Consider the following 19777-nt stretch of genomic DNA (forward strand, 5'->3'; position numbering starts at 1 on the left):
CAACACATCGGTTGCACCAGCAACACATCAATTGCACCAGCAACACATTAATTGCACCAGCAACACATCAGTTGCACCAGCAACACATCAGTTGCACCAGCAACACACCAGTTGCATCAGCAACACGTCAGTTGCATCAGCGCACATCAGCTGCATCAGTAACACATCAGTTGCACCAGCAACACATCAGTTGCATCAGCAACACATCAGTTGCATCAGCAACACATCAGTTGCATCAGCAACACATCAGTTGCATCAGCAACACATCAGTTGCACCAGCAATACATCAATTGCACCAGCAACACATCAGCTGCACCTGCAACATCATTCGTTTTTTCAAACACAAATATCCTAGAGGCACGAGTTTTCATCTTTAAAACGGATCACGAACCGCTGGTATATGGTTTCAAGCAGAAACCAGCAAAGGCAGTTGTGTCGCTGTCAATTTATCAACCGTTACAGAGGGACAACAAGACGATCAAGAATTAAAGACCCAGTTGCAAGGAGAAACACTTTAAACCTACAAGCAATTGCTTCCAACGACAATAATTCCTCATATTGTGATGTGTCTACAGGGTAAATTCACATTACGAATGCAAATCCAATTAAAAAAGTGGAAAAGTAAACTAATCAGTGCATTTACATATTGTGATTAAATACAAAAATTTGGCGCTTTTATATAAAAATTCGTCTTATTGTGGAACTTAATGATAATACTTGTGGAACTAAATAAATAAATACAAATCTGATAAAAGCTGTGTTTCAGCAAACATGATCCGCTCAATGATCTGAATCATCTTTGCTGAAACGATACGGATCACGTTTGAAAATAATTGGCAACGCATGAAATATGACAGTTGGGTTTGTGTACAAAATTTTTTGATTTGTGTGAATAATTTTGGCGCTAAAAAAATAAGTGAGAAAATTTTGAATACAAAAAATCTAAAAAATGGAAAATAAATAAAATCTGTTGAAATGTCTGAAGTATTTACTTAAAAACTTAAATTTAATTCTATAGTTAATAAATGAAAATTGCATATGTTATTAGAATCATCGAGCGAAACTGACTCTTCCATTCCCTTTTTACTAGTTCAAGTGTATGGTATTAAGCTCAAGGGATGAAGTGTATCAGCATAGATATAGTGGAAGTTTTGTGGAAACGATCAATAATTTTTTCGTTAAAGATTATTTGATTGATATTTGCGCATAAAAAATACAATTGCTATATATTAATTATGTTTCATATTTTAATAGATTTGTTAATAAATTCCAATCAGCAAATGCAAAATAACCGTGATGATCACATTTGGACGAGAGCAATGAAGGAATTTTATATATTTTTGTGGTATATGGCAAATATGAATGCTTTTTGCAAATTTGGTATTTGTTTTGGCATACCAAGAGCTTCTGTGTGGAGAATAATTAAAAAAACTAGTGTTCAGCTTATATCAATTGGACACTAATTTAAAATACGCACTTGCTAATAATGCAAAAATGGAAGCTTCGAAAAAATTCCCGTTCGTAATTGGTTACATAGACAGTACACATCTAAAAATAAATGCACCAAACCATAGGAAATAGGCTTATTTCAAAAGAAAGCATGACTATGGCTTAATCTTGCAGACAGTTTGCGATGAAAATGATTTTTTTATAAACGTATATGTTGGAGAGCCTGGTTTCTTATGTATTGTTCTGTTTTAATTAAATAAATGTATTCAACTTAATTTTTATATATTCATTTCAAATTAATTGATATTAATAAATTATCAAACAACACTTTTTCAATAATAATAAAACGTAAATTATTAAAGTAATAATTTTAATTACATTGATAATTAGAACGTTACTTTAAACAAAGAAATAAATAATAATGACATATTAATTAAATAAGTACATAAAATGAATAATAAATAAATAAAATCAATAGTAAATAAATATAAATGTAGATTTGTTTAAAATTTTACTGCACCGTGCATCGCATTGCCAACCTTATTTGCATTAAAATACGTTCCACTTTTATCTTTTACATACATTCCACATTGAACCAGAAAGTGAACCAGATCAATTGCTGGTTCACCCCATTGTTTTTGTTTTGCATGTAAAATTGAGCGGATCATGTTTGCTGAAACATAGCTAAAGACAGATAACTATACTAGTGATCGAATAAAAAATAGTGCTGAAAAAGCTGATTATAGTAACTAAACAAAATTAAAATATCCAGCTAACTGAGACAGCATATATAACCTATTCTTTGAGGCAATGAGCCAGCATAGTTATACTGGCCAATCACATCGGCCAGTAAAAAAAAAATGTTACCAACGCAATAAGCGAACTATTGTGAACCTTCATTGAAAATTCCAACGAATAGTGCAATCAAATGTCAAAAATTGAGGAAATAAAAATTCAAACAGAATTCAAAAATTTGAAAAATATTGAAAAGTAACAAAGAAATAATAAGAATGGAGAAATCGTAAGTATTAAGCACATTGAATTTTTTATTATGTCAGTTATTACCAAGTAACATTTATTTTATTTCATTTAATTTGTAGTTTACATACGTAAAATTAATAAAACAAACATAATTTTTGAAGTTTTTCTAAAAAATTTTTTTATAGAAATACACGTAAACTATGGACCACAAAGGAAACGAAGTGTTTTCTAGAGTGCTACTTGGCACGAAAGGAAGAGTTTATGGAAACCAGAAAAAAAAAAGACTTGGATATCAACATGTACTTGAGGACATGATAGCACATGGAATTGCAGTAAGTATCGCATAACTTCTGCAATCATTTGAATAAAAAAATAAATTAATTATATTAAAAAAAAATATTTATTTTAGGATGACTTTACTCCAGTCTGCTTAGAAAGAAAAATGCGCACACTTCTAAGTGCATTTAAAGCAGCCAAAGATAACAACAGACGGACTGGTGCATCGCCATGCTTACCACCCTACATGGAGTTGATGAACGAAATATTTGGTGATAAACCAATTATTTCAAATAATCACACTGCGACGTTAGGGTTTGATAGCTATGTTGAAGACATAGAGGTGCTGGAAGAGTTGGAAATAAACATTGTGCAAACGCACGCTGAGCTATCGCCAACGCAAGAATCACCAACGGAAGAATCGCCAACGCAGGAATCTCCAACGCAGGAATCGCCGACGCAAGAATCATCAACGCAGGAATTGCAAATGCAGGAATTGCCACAACCTTCAAAATTTAACCGCAAAAGAAAATCTGTGCGTCAAGAATATTATGATAACAAATTATTTGTTAAGAAAATAATAGAGGAAGAGAAATTAAAATTTTTTCAAGAAACTATGAATGAACTGAAGCAAAAAATAATTAAGAAATGAGATAATGAATTGAAATTAGAGGAAAGAAAATTGAAATTGAAAAAAAAAATAAATTCAAGTTACTTGAAAAACTTACACAAAATATGTAAATATATTTATATAAATTTTATAAAAAAAATATGTGTAAGTTAAAATACTTTATCAATGATGTGAAATAAGTTGATATAATATTTTTATTTTAATTAAATATATGTTATATTCATTTTATATAATATATATTTTTAAGTTAAGAATTTCTTTAATTCATATTTAAATTTGTACTATTTATTTTACTTTTATGTAAAATATTTTACGTTCAAATAAGTTTCTAGTTGTAATAGTATAGTATTTTTATTTTCGTTCAAAAACATTATAATATTTTAATCTTAAAACTAATCTTACACATTAATTTATGCTATTAATAAATAAATTACAAAATATTTACACATTAAAATATTATTACTTATTGAACTAAGTTAAGTTAGTTTCTATAAATGTAACAAAATTTTCTATTTAAAAAATTACAATAAATATATTAATTAATAAACTTATATAACACCTTTTCTTAACAAATAATTAAAAAGTCTTTCCCTTCTATTATTACCATGATCTAATTCATGCTCTTCATCAGCTTGCTGTTCGTCATTGTTTTGACTATTTGATTCAGCATTCTCAAACAAATCATCCTTTATAATACAAATATTATGTAAAATACAAACGCTTACAACTATATTTGTTATTGGAGCCAAATTTGTCTGCTCCGTAAAATTTAATAATCTTCGGAAACGAGTTTTTAGTAAACCAAAAGCGTTCTCAACTACAATACGAGCAGATGAGTGTTTTTCATTAAATTTTTTTTGACTATCGGTTAAATTCCCATAATTTTTGTAAGGTGACACAATCCAGTTTGTAGAAGGATAAGCAGAATCTCCAATAATAAATGTCGAGTTTGGAAATATTTCTTCGTATCTTGATTGTGCCATTCTATATAGCTTTGACCTTTTCAAAACTCTGTAATCATGCAAAGATCCAGGTTCTCCGCAAGTAACTTCAATAAATTTTATTGGCATCCACAACAGCTTGGAGAACGATACTATAACGTTGCTTGCGATTAAAGTAATCTTCTCCATGGTTTTGTGGTTTTTTAATGGGAATGTGTGTACAATCGATTGCTCCGATAATGCCTGGTATTTTGTGATTACATTCAAATGTATTTATTATATCTAATGCAGCGACTCCTCGTGGCCATGATACATAATCTCGGCCTATGGAAATCAAAATCGTAGCAACAGTTTTTACTGTTGACCATGCTGTAGAAACTGACACTCCAAAGAGATTTCCTAATTGTCTATAAGTTACTGTATTACCAACGTACCAAAGATATATATAGACAGACTTTCTGCAGCTTACATGTTTAATACCACCACAATCTGTATCCGACAAATTCTCCGATTCTGAGAAGCGCACTAGAAATAAATTAAATTTGTAATTTAATCACAAACAACTCAATGTATATTTACAGATAAGGTCTTCCGCTGTACTTCGTCGTAACCTGAAGTGATTTTTAAAATCCATTGGGTTCATTGATTCTATACTTTCTTCAAAATTTTTACACTTTTCCTGCTCTTCTTCACTCTGGCTTGAATCTTCAGAGGAGGCTGTTGCGGCATTCATAACATTTAAAAAATCCGTGAAACAACTTGCATCTCTCGGCCGCTGCAAAACGGTGCTTTCTTCTCCCAACATCGACAGTACCTACAAAAATTTACTTATCTTAGTGTTTATTTTTAAATTTCCAATATTCTTACCATTCCTTTTAATTCCGTGTTCATTTTAATTTTACAATATTTTTTTAAAAATATAACTGATTTATATGCACATATACAAGATTTGCCGTTTGTCAAAACAAAACATTTGACAGATTGCAACAGTGATGCCAATGACTCGCGTGGCCAACATAGGCCAACATGCATTTTTTGCCGTACTTGCGAGCCACCGAAAAGGCCTATTATTATTTTATTTTAAACAGTATTTTATAATTTCTTGCTAATTAATCGAACAATTTATGTAAACCAATGACATAAACCAATTTCTCTTCGTTCTATTCTATACACAAACCAAGTATAAACATTTTACCCTCGATGAGCGATAAGCATGTTGCTGTCTCAGATAAATTAATCTTTAGGGGTATTCATGATGTCTGTGCATCGCCGAATGTGCATCATTGCAAACTCAAATAATCGTGAATACACTTTGTGCATATTAGTCTTGAAAATAATTAGAACAGCTAATTTTTTTTTACGTATTTATTTACTTGTAAAATATAACTTATATTCGATATGCATAATTTTAACAATGCCAAGAAAAAATGAGAAACAGAATATATTGACATTATCCGACATTATTGTACGTAAAATAAAAATATAATCAAACAATTGCACAAATTCACAAAATTATAAAATCAAACAAAACTTGACAGTTTCGCTTAAGTATTGTCCAGCGAACAGTAAAAAAAGTAGTATCATTCACAATAGAGTCTTGAAAACCACATATGCAAGAGGTAATTGTTATGTTATATGCAACAGGTAATAATTGGTGTTGAAAATATGGTCTTGAATATTGTCTTGCAAATCAAGTGCAGAATCATAAGAAAGGGAATTGTTTTTGTAAAATCAAATAATTTTGCACATGCAATGATGCACAGAAATTCTGAATACCCCAATTATGTACACCCAATTAATTCAAAAATGTTGATGCCAGTACAATCTTAAATGCTTCAAAACAATTATTTAGTAACAGGTTTTAATGTAATATCAGGCCTTTTTTTTGTAAGCATATCACAAAAGAGCAACCGCTTATTTTAAAAATAACATGAAACAACAGTGCTGGCTTATTTAGTACAACCTTTTTAAAATCGCTTAAGTAATAAGCGAGGTTGCCAAGACTAAATATGCGTCTATTATGAACGATTTTTGAAAGTACATACAAATCAACGAATCCAGTTAACTGTCAATGAATGGTTTCGTTAATTCTTCGTATTTTGTGTCATTATTTTTCGTGATAAACACGAAAAATAATGACTATTTATTTATTATTTTACTATTAGAAGGCATGAAAATTCACATTTTATTCACAATCATGTAAAAAAAATATTCTTACCAAGAATTGCAAAGAATTTTCATTTTGTCCACAGTTGCCAGCGAAAGTAGTGGTTACTTTATTTGTTCTTTTGCGACATGCTTACAAAAGAAAAGGTCTATTAATGTTGGTAACACGTTTAGTACGTTTAGCTGTTGAAGTCAAGAATAATTTCAAATGACAGCTAAATTATAAATAAAACCCTCTTGTGAATCCAGTATAACTGTTTCAATAGATCACATCGTTGAGTTATACAAAAAAAGCATTAATGAGCATAAAATGCTATTTAAAGTCAGATTCTGTAACTGGTCTAGGTCCTCAAGGAAGGAGGCTCCTAGAGTACTAAGTTGTCGACGTGCATGAGCTGGGCAAAAACACAAAAGATGAGATGCGCTCTCATCGTACTCCCCACAGCTACGACAGATTTGATTGAAAGGAAGACCTAGTCTTTTAGCATGGTTCCCTAGTTTACAGTGTCCTGTAGTCAACCCTACCAGAAGACCAATGTCTTTGCGTAACATCTCAATTAGAGTTTTCGATTTCCTTTTATCGGAATTTCCTTTTATAGATTGCATACAGATGTCTACATATCGTTGAGTCTTCCCATCTTTTGTTAAAAGTATTAGTGCAGAAAGAACTCAATATTTTAGGTAGTAACACACAAGAATTCAAGATAGTATAGATTTCCACCAAGCAACCAAACATCAAAATGAATATTACACGTACCTGATTGACTCCGGGGCGTAGACCTGACTGTTCTTGAACCCCAACCCCCTCTCAATGCGTAATAATCCCCTCCGCTCTCACACAATCAATACTCAACCACATTTGCTTTACAAATCCTTGCTGGAAACTTGTACAAAGATTTACCACAATCTTATTGGTTCATTTCAGTTAAAGAGTTGAAAACAACAACACAGGTAACAAGATTTGAGAAGTTGCAACGAGCTTTTCCGTTTTACGTCTGAATATATATTCATTTAATAATTGCAAATAATTAAAGAAGTAAAAGAATATTATTCAATATTATTTTGTGGCCTTACACACATAGTAAGTGCTATTAAATATAAAAAAAATCCATATATATATTAAATCATAGATATATGGAATTAGAAGCATTTTCTTGAAGTTAAAAAAGAGTTATTTATATAATTACATAAAAAACATTTATAATTATTACATATTATCAAATTTTAAACTACTCTTAAATATCTTAATATTTATAATACTCGTGTATAACTACAAGGTGAGATGAAAAAACTGCAACCAACTTCAGACTGCTGTCATTTCTAAACCGCTCGTCCCACAGCTGTCAGATTTATTCTAGTGACAGCTCATTATATTGTTTACAAGCGCACAAAAGCATTTTGGTGGGAATTTTTCAAAAAAAAAGTTATTTGTGATGGAATTCAAGCGTGATAGTGTGATTGCTTTGCATTTGGCTGGAAAACCACAAGTGGCTATCGTTAGAGCCCTCCAGCATTTAGAAGTGAATAAATGTTTTGTGTCTCGTACCATCGCTCGTTACCATGATACTGGTAGCGTAGCCCGACGTCAAGGAAGTGGACGAAAAAAAACAGCAACATCGGCAGAAATGGTTCGAAAAGTGAAAAAGCGAATTGAACGAAATCCGCGTCGCAGTGGACGAAAAATGGCTCGTGAGCTGAACATATCGCAATATGCCATTCGGCAAATATTGAAAAATGAGCTTGGACTAAAGCCATTCAAGTTCCAAAAAGTGCAAGATCTTACTGATGCGCAAAAAAAAGTTAGACTCGAAAAAGCTAAAGAGTTGTTTCGCTTGGCCGAAAGTGGTGAACTGCCGAATTTGGTTTTCTCCGATGAGAAACCATTCGTTATCCAGCAGTTTGTAAACAAACAAAATGATCGTGTTTACTTGCCAGAGAGGTCAGCTGAAAATTTGCAACTTCGGTTGGCCATCACAACTCAAAAGCCGGCCATGGTGATGGTGTGGGCCGCCATAACAGCCGATGGTCGCTCGCCGCTCGTATTCATCGACCGTGGGGTCAAAATAAATGCGCAAATCTATCGCGAAAATCTTTTGGAGGGAGTTCTGAAGCCCTGGGCACGCAAACATTGCGGCCGCAGACCTTGGACATTCCAACAGGACTCAGCACCATCGCACTCAGCACGCGCCACCCAAGAATGGTTAAGAAATGAGGTTCCTCGCTTCATTTCCACCGCACAATGGCCACCAAAATCTCCGGATACCAATCCGTTGGACTATTGTGCCTGGAGTATTTTGGAGAGCAAGGTTGGCACTAAAAAATACCAAAGTGTCGATCATCTCAAGCAAGCGCTTCGCCGAGAATGGGACAAAATACCGCAGAGCCACTTTCGGGCAGCGTGTGATGGTTTCATTGGCCGTTTGAGGCCATAGTTCGTGCCAAAGGTGGCCAATTCGAACAAATCTAAACCGATTCTCAAATTTGATGTTATTTCCGACATTTTTTGCTTTCATTCAATAAAATTTAAAAAAAAATGAAAAAATTATGGCGTTTCACTTTGTTGCAGTTTTTTCATCTCACCCTGTATGCTTAAATTTTAATTTTTATATTGTAAATTATTTAAAATAATCAGAAACACTAATTATGAAGTCCAGGGTACAGTCATGTAAATAAAATAATATTAAATTACCTTTTTGAAATGCAATTCCATAATTGAATTTTATATAATAAAACACGGTTTACCATTTTAAAGGTGTGCTCTTATAAGCATTGGCTCTGAAATAAATAAAATATATAATATATGAATTATAAAATATTATTATTTTATATTATTAAGCTTATATATATATCGTTGAGAATACAATAAATACATGAACTTACTTTACTACTCCCATTGCTTGGGCAGGTGTTAAGGACATTAAAGGTGTTAAACGTTCCACAAACCGCTCATTAGTTCGTTCAAGTTCTCGTTGATAGTCTTTTTGATCAGATAATATAAGATTACGATTTTTCTTTAAGGCATCTATACAACGTTTCGAAAATTCCTTAAAGCAAAGACGTAGTTTATTTTGGTGTTTCGTGGGTATCGTAACACCATCTGAGAGATTCGATAAAAATACTGTAGCCATTTCCATAGGACCTTGGTTAACAGTAGTACCAATACAGCCTTGAAGTACCATTTGTAATATTTTTGGATCGGCCGGTTCTTGATTCGTTGCTGCAGCCAATTCTAAAGTTTTCTTTTGTATATCCTCAATTGCCACTTCGATTGGTTCAAGTATAATTTGCTGACGACTTATTACTTGGATACGTGTTTTTACATATGGAAAATGATTAGCTGTGGTAAGTATGGTTTTACGTTTACACTGCTCGTGTAATTCTCCATGCGCTTTACCAGACTTTGTAAAAGGTGTAGCAAATATAAATCGCTCTATAAAAATCAAAATAATCATATACAAATTATAAATTTTAAACACAATGATTATTATTTAGTAAATTTATACTTACTTATGTTAAAGTTTCTTTCGAAATGAGTTTCACGATGACGCATTTCGTAGGTTTCAAAATATGGTTCCACATAAGTTATTTGTATATAAGCTTTATCTGAATCTAACGTGCTTACATCAACTGAATTTGAATCTTTAATTATATGAACAGAATCTGGACCAAAGCGTTCAGCATAAAAGTTCTATAATAAACATATTTAAATTAGTTATTAAAATTCATCATAATATCGCATAATTTAATATTATACTAATAATATATGAAATTCAAAATATTAAATCAATAACTATTATAATACAAATATAATTATAAAAGAATTTGGAATTTTATTGACGTTAATGGTAAAATGATAATTTGCAATTTATGTTAAAAACAAAAAAAAAAAAATAGTAATAAAAAAAAAAACAAAATAATAAAGAAAAAACGAAACGAAATATAAATAACAGTTAATAAAATAAAAATCACATTTATTTAAATATTAAATAAACATAAATAGATTATACAAAAACCAGTAAAAATATAAGAAATTGTAATAAAATTAACTATAAGTTTTTATTTCTATCTAAAATTTAAGACTAATAGAGAAAAAAAAGAAAACAATTTCATAACAATGAATATTTTTAATTGCTTACTTGCAAACGACTAAAGATTTCCGGTAATTTTGTTAATGTGGGTTCCTTATAAATGAATTCTTGTTGATCTAAATCACCAAATTTGGCACCATAAAATCCAACGCGAAAATAAGTGCCAAATACACGTTTACCTTGTAATTGTGCTATACGATTAAAGGCTTCCTGAAGTTTGCCATGTATTTTTCCAAGTTTCTGAAAGTCGCGATTGGCTTCGCATATCGGAATAAGGATTTTGTAGACCTCATTCATTGCTTCGTACATTCCAGCAATTTGATATGAATTAGAAGCTTCCTCTAGCAAAGCTTTCAGACCGCTTTCAGTGAAATGATTGCCAAGACATATACCATCTTCACCTGGACTAAGTACATCATCTGACACAGCCGATTCCATAAGTGAGTTAGGCGTAACACGTTGAAAACTAACAGCACCTACAGGCAAATGTGGTTGTGATTCTAACATGCTTAAGTACTCGGCAACTAAAGCAGCTGAATGTACATAACACATTGCAGCTTCAGTGTGATTAGCGCGTTCGCGGTGTTTTTTAGCCATATTTTCCAACCAGGTTAAGCGTAAATCTGGATTATTTTGATAACCTTTCGCAATGCGATGCATAAGGTCGAGCAACATTTCCGGGTCCTCCTGATATTCTTTCATTTTAACTGTGTCGGATAATATCATATGCAAATTAAAGAGCAGATCCTGTACTTGTTCAGGAAATGTGGTTTCCTGTAGATCAACGTCAGATTCAGCGTACACAAGTACAGTTTTCAATGCGCGTCTCAATGACTGCTCACTAAAAGAGGAACTGGTGCCAACAAGTGAACTTAATGACATTGTAACTTGCATTTTGACACGTGCAAAATTCTATAAAACAAACATGTAAAATATAAATGAAATGAAAAAAAATTAACATTTTGTAATGCAGGATTACTTACGTTTCCAATTTCAAAATTTTGCCGCATCAAAAGATATAGTGAAGCAGCAGCTTGCGAACGTATACCAGGCAATTGCGAACCGCAATGTTTCAACAATAACAAACATAAATCTGCGCAAATATCGGTTTCTTCATCGAATAATAAATTCGGAAACTTAAAAATTAAAGCACGTTGAGAAGCGAACAAATTTTTCAACGTCAAAGTGCTTTGGTTGCGTGATAAAGCATGTAAGAGTACTTTTAGAACAGTACCCAAGAGATTATGATGTATTTCCGAATTGGTCGACACTTGCACTATTATTTCTAGAGTGTCAAGTATAATCAGTGAGATTTCGGTAGCCAAAGATCCTTCGATGAAATAATTTAATTCTAAATCCGGATCGGGTTTAGTTACTACGTCGTAAAATGTAGATCGATACGGCATTTGATCTTTTCGCCAACGAAATTTTTCAGTAGAATTACGATCTTTACGACGGTTGATTAAATCATAACGTGCAGAGTTTGTACCTCGTATACATTCCTCCAATTTCTCCTTCAAATCATTTGGTTTGCGAAAACTTTGAGTGTTTCGTTTCAGTACTGGTAATCGTTTCTGTCCTTTATATTCGAAACATGGTATGCACGTATTTAAAACTTGTAACATTTGGTGTACACGATGTGGACTTAAACCCAATAACCAACGATACAAAATAGTTCGCTCGAGATTTTTTAATATCCAAATAAAGCAAGCGAGTAAATGTCTTGTATTTTCTGTGCTAAGCGGTGACTTATTTTTTACTTGGTCGGGTGCGTAAGAATACGTACGACTACCTGAGATAGCGTAAGCAACTTCCGGACTTATTGTTGTAGTTGCTATGGTTTGATGCGGTCCTTGGTAGTCTTCCAAAAGACCAATGCTTTGCAAACGATCATGTGTATCTGTCAAATACTGATGAAACTGTGGTATAGTGTCCATAACAATACTTAATAATGGTAAGTAAAGCGATGCAACTCTGGCACGTGCCTCTTTTTCACTGTAACGTGCATCCAAATCATGTGACGTCATAAGGTTTCGTATGCAACGTATTGCTTTACCATGCAACTGCGGATTTGGTACCTCCAATACTGTCGCTAAATCGCTTAAAACCAAACCAACAAGAAAATGTTGCTGACGAAAATCGGAATTAAGATCGGCATGCAATGCACGCTCTGTGGAACTGTAAGAGGTTTGACTGTTACTTGATGTAGTGCTTGGTGTTGGACTGCAAGGAGCTGAAAATGTTGTGTACGGTGTACCAAATGGTAAATTAAGTGCAAAAAAATGTTCGTGACTGCAAACAATACGTAAAAAATCGATTTTGTAATTCATTAAATCTGGTATAGATGCATTTTTGGATATCAATACTTTATAGTAGGTTTTTATGAGACCAAATACAAAACCACGATCCATTATACTAAACAGATCGAATACAAAAAAGCTTAGGCTTGCATTTAATGATTGTGCTAGTTTTGGTTCGTTGCTATGAAATCCTACAACCTTTGTGGTAACCAAATGCACCAATGTTGAAATATCATCAGTAAATTTGAGTGGAAAACGTTGCTTCCGTGGTGCAGTTAATGTGCGTGTATAGTCCAAATGTTCAATCATTGATTTCACAATAACTTCAAATAAAAACCAAGAGTTGCTCATAGCCAATTCAGCTGCTTTGCCACTTGCAACAACCCAATGAAGTGCGAGTTCTTCGTGTAGTAAGCGTATTTGTCCATCGCGCCCTCCATATGTGGGTGACATTTCCAAAGCTAATTCTAAAAATTAATATTGTAGAGTTATTGCAAATTTTAAAATTAAATTTTAAGAGTAAAATACATTTTAACATATCATAGCAATAAACCATGAATGGTCTATAAACAAACGCTGTCAAGACGCAGTGCATACTAATTGGTAAAAAAAAATCAGTGGATGTCACGACTCTACCGTTAGCCTAGTAGTTCATGTTGAATAGTGCACATTTACTAGCGTACAGTTGGTGGTCTCTTTTAGGATTACCCTCATGATGTCTGACATCTGTTTTCATGCCCCAATGCATCCACTAACTGAAGTTCATTAGATCTTCAGATCCGCCTCGCCGCATTGAAATGAAAATGTTTCTCTGCCTTGATACACCTCAACTTCAATGTAAATCCCACTCATTTCTAATTTAGTCTTAATTCTAAACAGTCTTCTCCCCTCTCACACAACCATCAGCTACCTACATTCTAACCTACGTTTAGTTCTTTATAATTCCTTTCATGTTATATGCTTGATGGATCCGTGCGGGTTACGACAACAAGCATCGTGCAGCTGCACACACTTTTACTGCTGATGTGGTTAACCATATAATGTTCCCAACCGTACTTCGCATTTTTCATACAAAGTACAGATTAGCAGTCCCATCGATTTCCTTTTAAGGAACCTTTTACTACATATAGTTTATATATCTTGTTATAGATTATAGCATGTGTTGAATAATTTTAGCAAATTACAACTCATATAGTGAGAGACGCACAACTATTTACTTACCTTTCCTATCTAAGCTGCGACCTCCTGTGGTGACATTATCATAAATGCTGTATGTGTCAACATTGTTTGACATCATTTCCTCTGCATTACTTCTGCTATAAGTTATACGACGTTTACCACAAAATGGATGAGGTATTTTACTTTGAAATTGTACATAAGTCGAGAAGAGATTTTGACGTCCATACTGATCTGCCACCAAATCATCGGAAAGTATCTGTCATATTAAATAAAGTAATTTCAAATAATTGAAATAAACTTTCAAAGTACATTTATTTTACCAATAGATTTGATGACACCATACATAAAACTTCGAAAACCGTCAAACCCAACGATAAAGTCTGCCCACCAATTTTGTACGTAGTCACCAATAACTCAATTAATTTATCTAATACCAAATGTAAGTTTTTAACTAATGGTTCGCGCTCTGCATTTGCTATGTCTAGAAGACATTTCTTCATTTCATTTTCCATATTCCCTTCACCAATACGTGGTGGTATTTTGCGTGTGTCTAGATATTCGCATGTAAGGAAAAATCTATAAAGTTAACGATAGATTATAATGTTATATTATTATAATTTGTTTAAGGAATCATGAAAGTATTTTACCTGTCCAAGTTGACATCTAAAGTGTGTACAGATGTTACTGCATCCACTGAAATCGTAAAAACAGGTCTATGATTATCTAACCATTTGGTGCCTGGTAAGTGTACATTTGGTGGTATAAAAGAATAGTTTTCTGGTGGTGTTTCAACCATTACAGGTAAACTAAATTCGCCTACTTTTAATTTTCCATCTTCTAACAGTGGCAACCACGTGTAACCAACTGGACTTTCAACAGAGGCTTGCACTTCTTGTGGTTTCTTCTGACATGATACGTGATAAAGTGTAAAGAATAAATGATGATTTTGTTTGATGTTCGCTGGCAGTGAAATTTTAATTTCATCATAAAATGCAGGACATTTATTATGATAGTTTACAGCTGTATATACTTCGGTTGCATATTCGGAACACGATGATTTTCCAAATATTGCATTTAATGCATCAGTTTGTGTTTCGCCAGCCATTAACTGCACTCTCACGGCAATATTTCGTGCTGAACCAGCGCGTGAAGAAAAATTCAGTTCTTTTGGTGATACAAAAAGTAGATTTCGATATGTGTAGTGTGGATTGTAAATTGAAGTGGAAGGAAATTCTAAAATTTCTTTTATTGGCCGCGTTTTGTCCTCTATAAATTGTAAATAGAAAAACGTTTCAGTTTTAAATGTATAAATATAATTAATAACTAATTAAATAGAATTCAAAATTCTTTTTATTAAATTTATAATTTTACTTATTAAACAAACACAAAAGAAACAAGAAACAATTTTCAACGAAAATTTGGCGCTTACACTTAGTCAATAATTTAAAAAAAATAGCCTTGTAAAATATATTATGATTTCAATACTAACATATGAAATATAATATTATTGTAATACTAATATTATAGAATATATTATTTTCCCAATCCTAATATTATAAAATATATTATCCTAATATTATATAATATATTATCTTCATAATATTAATATTATAAAATATATTATCCTTCCAATAGTAATATTATAAAATATATTATCCTTCTAATACTAATTTCAAAAAATAAATTACACAATACCTGGATATGGTTCCACTTTTGCCAATTCGGGTGTTAACGCGTTCTTAACATCTTCTGGACATGGTGAGATTTCCAATTTTATTGAACCCGGTATACATTTATATTTTTTCATAACAGCACCAGGTCGTTTAAGTTCTGGCAAAAATTTATATAAGTCTTCATCTTTCATTTTGTCAGATTCCTACAAATATAATTTTTAGAGCATCTACATAGATTTAGTTTTACATAAAATTAATTAACTTACTTGTTTGAAAAAACTTGATACAGTTATTGTTATAGGTCTGAATGTTTCGATAACATTAGCAAAATCATCAGGAGACCAAGAACGACGCTTTTCTTTGCGTTCCAATGAACCACGTCTAGTTAGTGTACCACCCATATCATTGGCCTTACGGCGCAATTGATCGAAGCTACTCGTCGATGACTTACGATCTAAAATGAAACAATATTTTTATATATTTTTTATTATTGTAAATATTTTATGCTCACCTAAACTGTTCGAACTTGCAGCCGAACCCAATGAACCACTTTCTTTCTCGTTACAATTTTCTTTGCCATCAAAGTTATCGCCATTGAATATATTAGTCAAATAAATTCCTGTCCAAGCAAACGGCATACGATATTTACCAAGACGTTCACAAAAGTCAGAAGCATTAGATTTAGCTTTTTCTCTATATTTATCTTTATCATCTTTTAAATAAGGTTCTACCGAATCCTTAATATCACCTTGTAGAACTTTTTCTAGACGTATAACCAAAAACAAATCATTGCTTGGGTATGTAACTTCGAATACCGCGGCACGACTTTGTGTGCTTGCATCAGAGCAACGCACATGGGTACTTAACATTCGCTTAAGTGTATCTGAGTTCATGTCAAAATAAAAATTCTCCGAAATTTTTTTCTTTTCCTTAGCATCATAAATTGCCATTGAAGCAAATATAGGTTCAACTTCAAGCTCTAAACGCAGTTGTAAGCATTTCACAAACACACGATGACCAATATGTTCCATTGGTATCTCAGCTGGTAAACGACGCTCAATTAAATCTTCAGGATCGGCTTCTGGATATAAAGCAAACATTGCCTCCTGACGATCCTCTTGTCGGCGTGCATCGTTTGTTTGATCTATTTGCTCAGGTGGTACAGCATCAAGGAGATTCGGTATAAGTGGATCGTTTACAGAACGTCTTAAATCAAAGCTAGCCCAAGAACCTCGTGGTGTAAGGGTATCAGTACATGAACTAACGGATGATAAACTAGCAATAGATTGTCGTGAACTTGGAGTACAACTATCACTTTTGTCTGTTAGTGTTTCGTCAAATGAAGCGAAATCTCTATCCACTTCGAATTCTTGTTGGTATGCAGATGGACTTATTGTACCGCGATCAATGCGTTCACGCGCACAGCACGAACTTGAGTAGTGACGCTGTAAATATTCGACGACTTTCCATGGACGCGTATAGCAATTCACGCATTCTTGTACATGTTGTGGTAGTTCAGCACTAAACCAAAAATATATTTTTTGTACCAAAATAAACCCATATATATAAAAATATAAATGTATATATAAATACATAAATATAAACATATAAATATAAATATATAAATATACAAATATAAATATATATTTTTATTATTATTTATATAAAAATATATTTTTTTGTTTCTACAAATATATATTTTTATTTATATAAATATATATTTTTATTTATATAAATATTTATTTTTATTTATATAAATACACGTATATATATAAACATATGAATATAAACTTATAAATATAAATGTATTTAAAGAAGAATATATATATAAATTCATTTACATATTTTCTTTTGGCACAATATGTTCAGATGTCCGTATTTTACGCGGTATAGTTTTGACCAAAACGTCTCCGGGCGGAAAGTCCAATATATGTTTCAAGGGATCCCTATTGAGCACGTTGATTTGTTGCAGTAAGAAATCCTCGTAATCCAACGGCTCAACAGGTTCTGTAAGAGAAAGCTATATGCGTGATTAATGAATGCAAATCCAAGTAAATATATTTAGTCATACATAAAAATTTTATTATTAATATTTTTTAATATCCTAATAAAATTGTAAATTAAAATTTCTAAAACGGTTTTTTTTTTGTAGCAAACAATATTAATTAAATAAACACGTTAAAAAATAGTTGCGATTTGCGAAGCTACGCAAAGCAATAGTGAAGTCCCGATTTATTCGATATATGTGCCAGTTATATTTATTCTATTATATTCGTAAAATTCCGTTACATACAGATACCGGCATTAAGCTTATCCCTTTATGTTTCTGCAAGTGTATGTATGTAAAGTTGACGAAACCCTTGCTCGAGCAAAAAAAAAAATGTTGTTAAGTTCGAAATGGAATCTCAAAACAATTGTATAAAATTTTAATTCACCGAACTTAATTTAAATCCTGGTAAATTTTATTTCACCAATAAATTTTTTTAGCTAAAATATTTGAACTTACCGTTGAGGAATACATGGAACTAGAGTCTGTTGTCTTTGTTTGCATATGGCAGTTGACAACATTTTTCCGCACTTCAGAAGCATGTTGCCTTAAAAATTGAAAGGAGAAAAAGTTTCCATTATTTAAACATGATTAAAAATGGTTTTAAAATGTATATTAAAAAAAAGAAATAAGACCGGTATTATTGTAGTATGTATTTACTTTGACAATTTTTGGGCAAAGGAACGTTGGGCTGATGTCATTTTCTATTTTTTTTTTATTTAGGCGTTCCTAGTGCAACTTCCATAAAAGCCATTAAATATGGCGACCAACAACTGCTGAAAGGAGCCTCTGTGAAACGAAAAAAAAAATACTATTACTAGTAAATTCCAAATAATATTAAAACTTCTTTTTAAATTATTGTACTCACACTTATATTTCACGGAATAGTTTTCACAATAGTTTAACCAAAACCCACTTGCAAACTAAAAAACAAACCCCACTTCCAATTAGCCAAACAGTCACTTGCAAACTAATTTCAATAAGCAAGTGCTGTCAATATGTTAAGTGTTGCCTCATACTATTTCTTCTTACAAGAGTACTTTTTGCAAAAGGTATTAAAACTTGTCCAAACAGTTTGATTTGTTTGTGAATTTTTAATAACCTACTTTCCGTGGCGAACATAATTTATTGTTCTGAAAAACTTTAAAAAATTACTGAATTTAAAAAAAACTGCTTATAAATTTAATTTACATATATTAATAATTTTTTATAAGTAAAAAATATCTAAATAGAAACTATAATATGCAATGTGCTCAAAATTTTTATTATTATAATATTATATTATATTATATTTTTTATTCCTTTTTATATTATTTAATAAATTGTTATTACTGTTATTCAATACCTTTTTTTAAATTATTACTGGGCTTAGGTCGTAAATTTAACACATAAAAATTAAAAACATTCTTTTAAATAAAAATTATACTTATAAATTTCTGTTATATATATAATAGTATATTCATTCTTATAAATAATTATTTGTATTACAAATATTTAGGTCTACTTCGTAGACCATTTTCAGTGTACAATAATATGAAATGTACACAGGCCGCAAATGACTCATTTTAAATCAGCCATTTGAAAGTGTTTACATTTGTTGTCCTTCATTTGTTTTCATTTCAAACAGCTGATTTGTCAAAGTGCCTGTTGATTTGATTTTTTGGATGAAGGTAACATATGCTTTCAAACCTTACATATAAACTGAAAATTTATTTTTTAGCTTTGATTAAGTACTTTATGGGAAGTAGAAGTTCCAAAAAGAGGTACATCGTTTTCAAGTACTGTTACTGTTGCTCAAACAATTTATTATAATGTAAGATTTGCTTTAATTTTATTACCTTTTATTTTTATAATTGATTTTGTAAAATATTAATATTGTGTTTGATTTTTTTACATTTTTATATCCTGTCTGCGATATCATAAAATTATTAATACATATTTTATCCACATTGGCACAGCTTGCTTTATTTTGTCATAATGCAAAAAACAGCTGTTTGTAAAAATATTTATAAACTCCAAAATTTTTTTTTAAAATTGTAAATTTTA

General features: G+C 31.7%; 2 protein-coding genes and 1 pseudogene across 2 annotated transcripts; 1 reads left to right on the forward strand and 2 right to left on the reverse strand.

Moving 5' to 3' along the window:
- Positions 1–2591: 2591 nt before the first annotated feature.
- Positions 2592–3358, forward strand: LOC119688276. Its single transcript, XM_038102957.1, has 2 exons — positions 2592–2762; positions 2840–3358. Exons 1-2 carry the CDS (start codon positions 2631–2633, stop codon positions 3356–3358), a joined length of 651 nt encoding a protein of 216 aa, XP_037958885.1. The 5' UTR covers positions 2592–2630.
- Positions 3359–3412: 54 nt separating this feature from the next.
- On the reverse strand, positions 3413–5148 carry LOC119688277 (annotated as a pseudogene).
- A 3944-nt stretch (positions 5149–9092) lies between these two features.
- LOC119689897 (dedicator of cytokinesis protein 7) lies at positions 9093–18789 on the reverse strand. Its single transcript, XM_038104825.1, has 15 exons — positions 18600–18789; positions 18392–18520; positions 18191–18278; positions 17526–17704; positions 16196–17205; positions 15951–16138; positions 15707–15887; positions 14659–15277; positions 14332–14587; positions 14054–14267; positions 11516–13299; positions 10581–11444; positions 9952–10132; positions 9325–9874; positions 9093–9219 (listed from the first exon to the last, which is right to left on the reverse strand). The coding sequence occupies exons 2-15, from the start codon at positions 18430–18432 to the stop codon at positions 9183–9185; spliced, it is 6192 nt and encodes a 2063-aa protein (XP_037960753.1). The 5' UTR covers positions 18433–18520; positions 18600–18789; the 3' UTR covers positions 9093–9182.
- Positions 18790–19777: the final 988 nt, after the last annotated feature.

Source organism: Teleopsis dalmanni, chromosome X, assembly GCF_002237135.1.
Source record: "Teleopsis dalmanni isolate 2A chromosome X, ASM223713v2, whole genome shotgun sequence".
NCBI classification, from domain to species: Eukaryota; Metazoa; Arthropoda; class Insecta; order Diptera; family Diopsidae; genus Teleopsis; species Teleopsis dalmanni.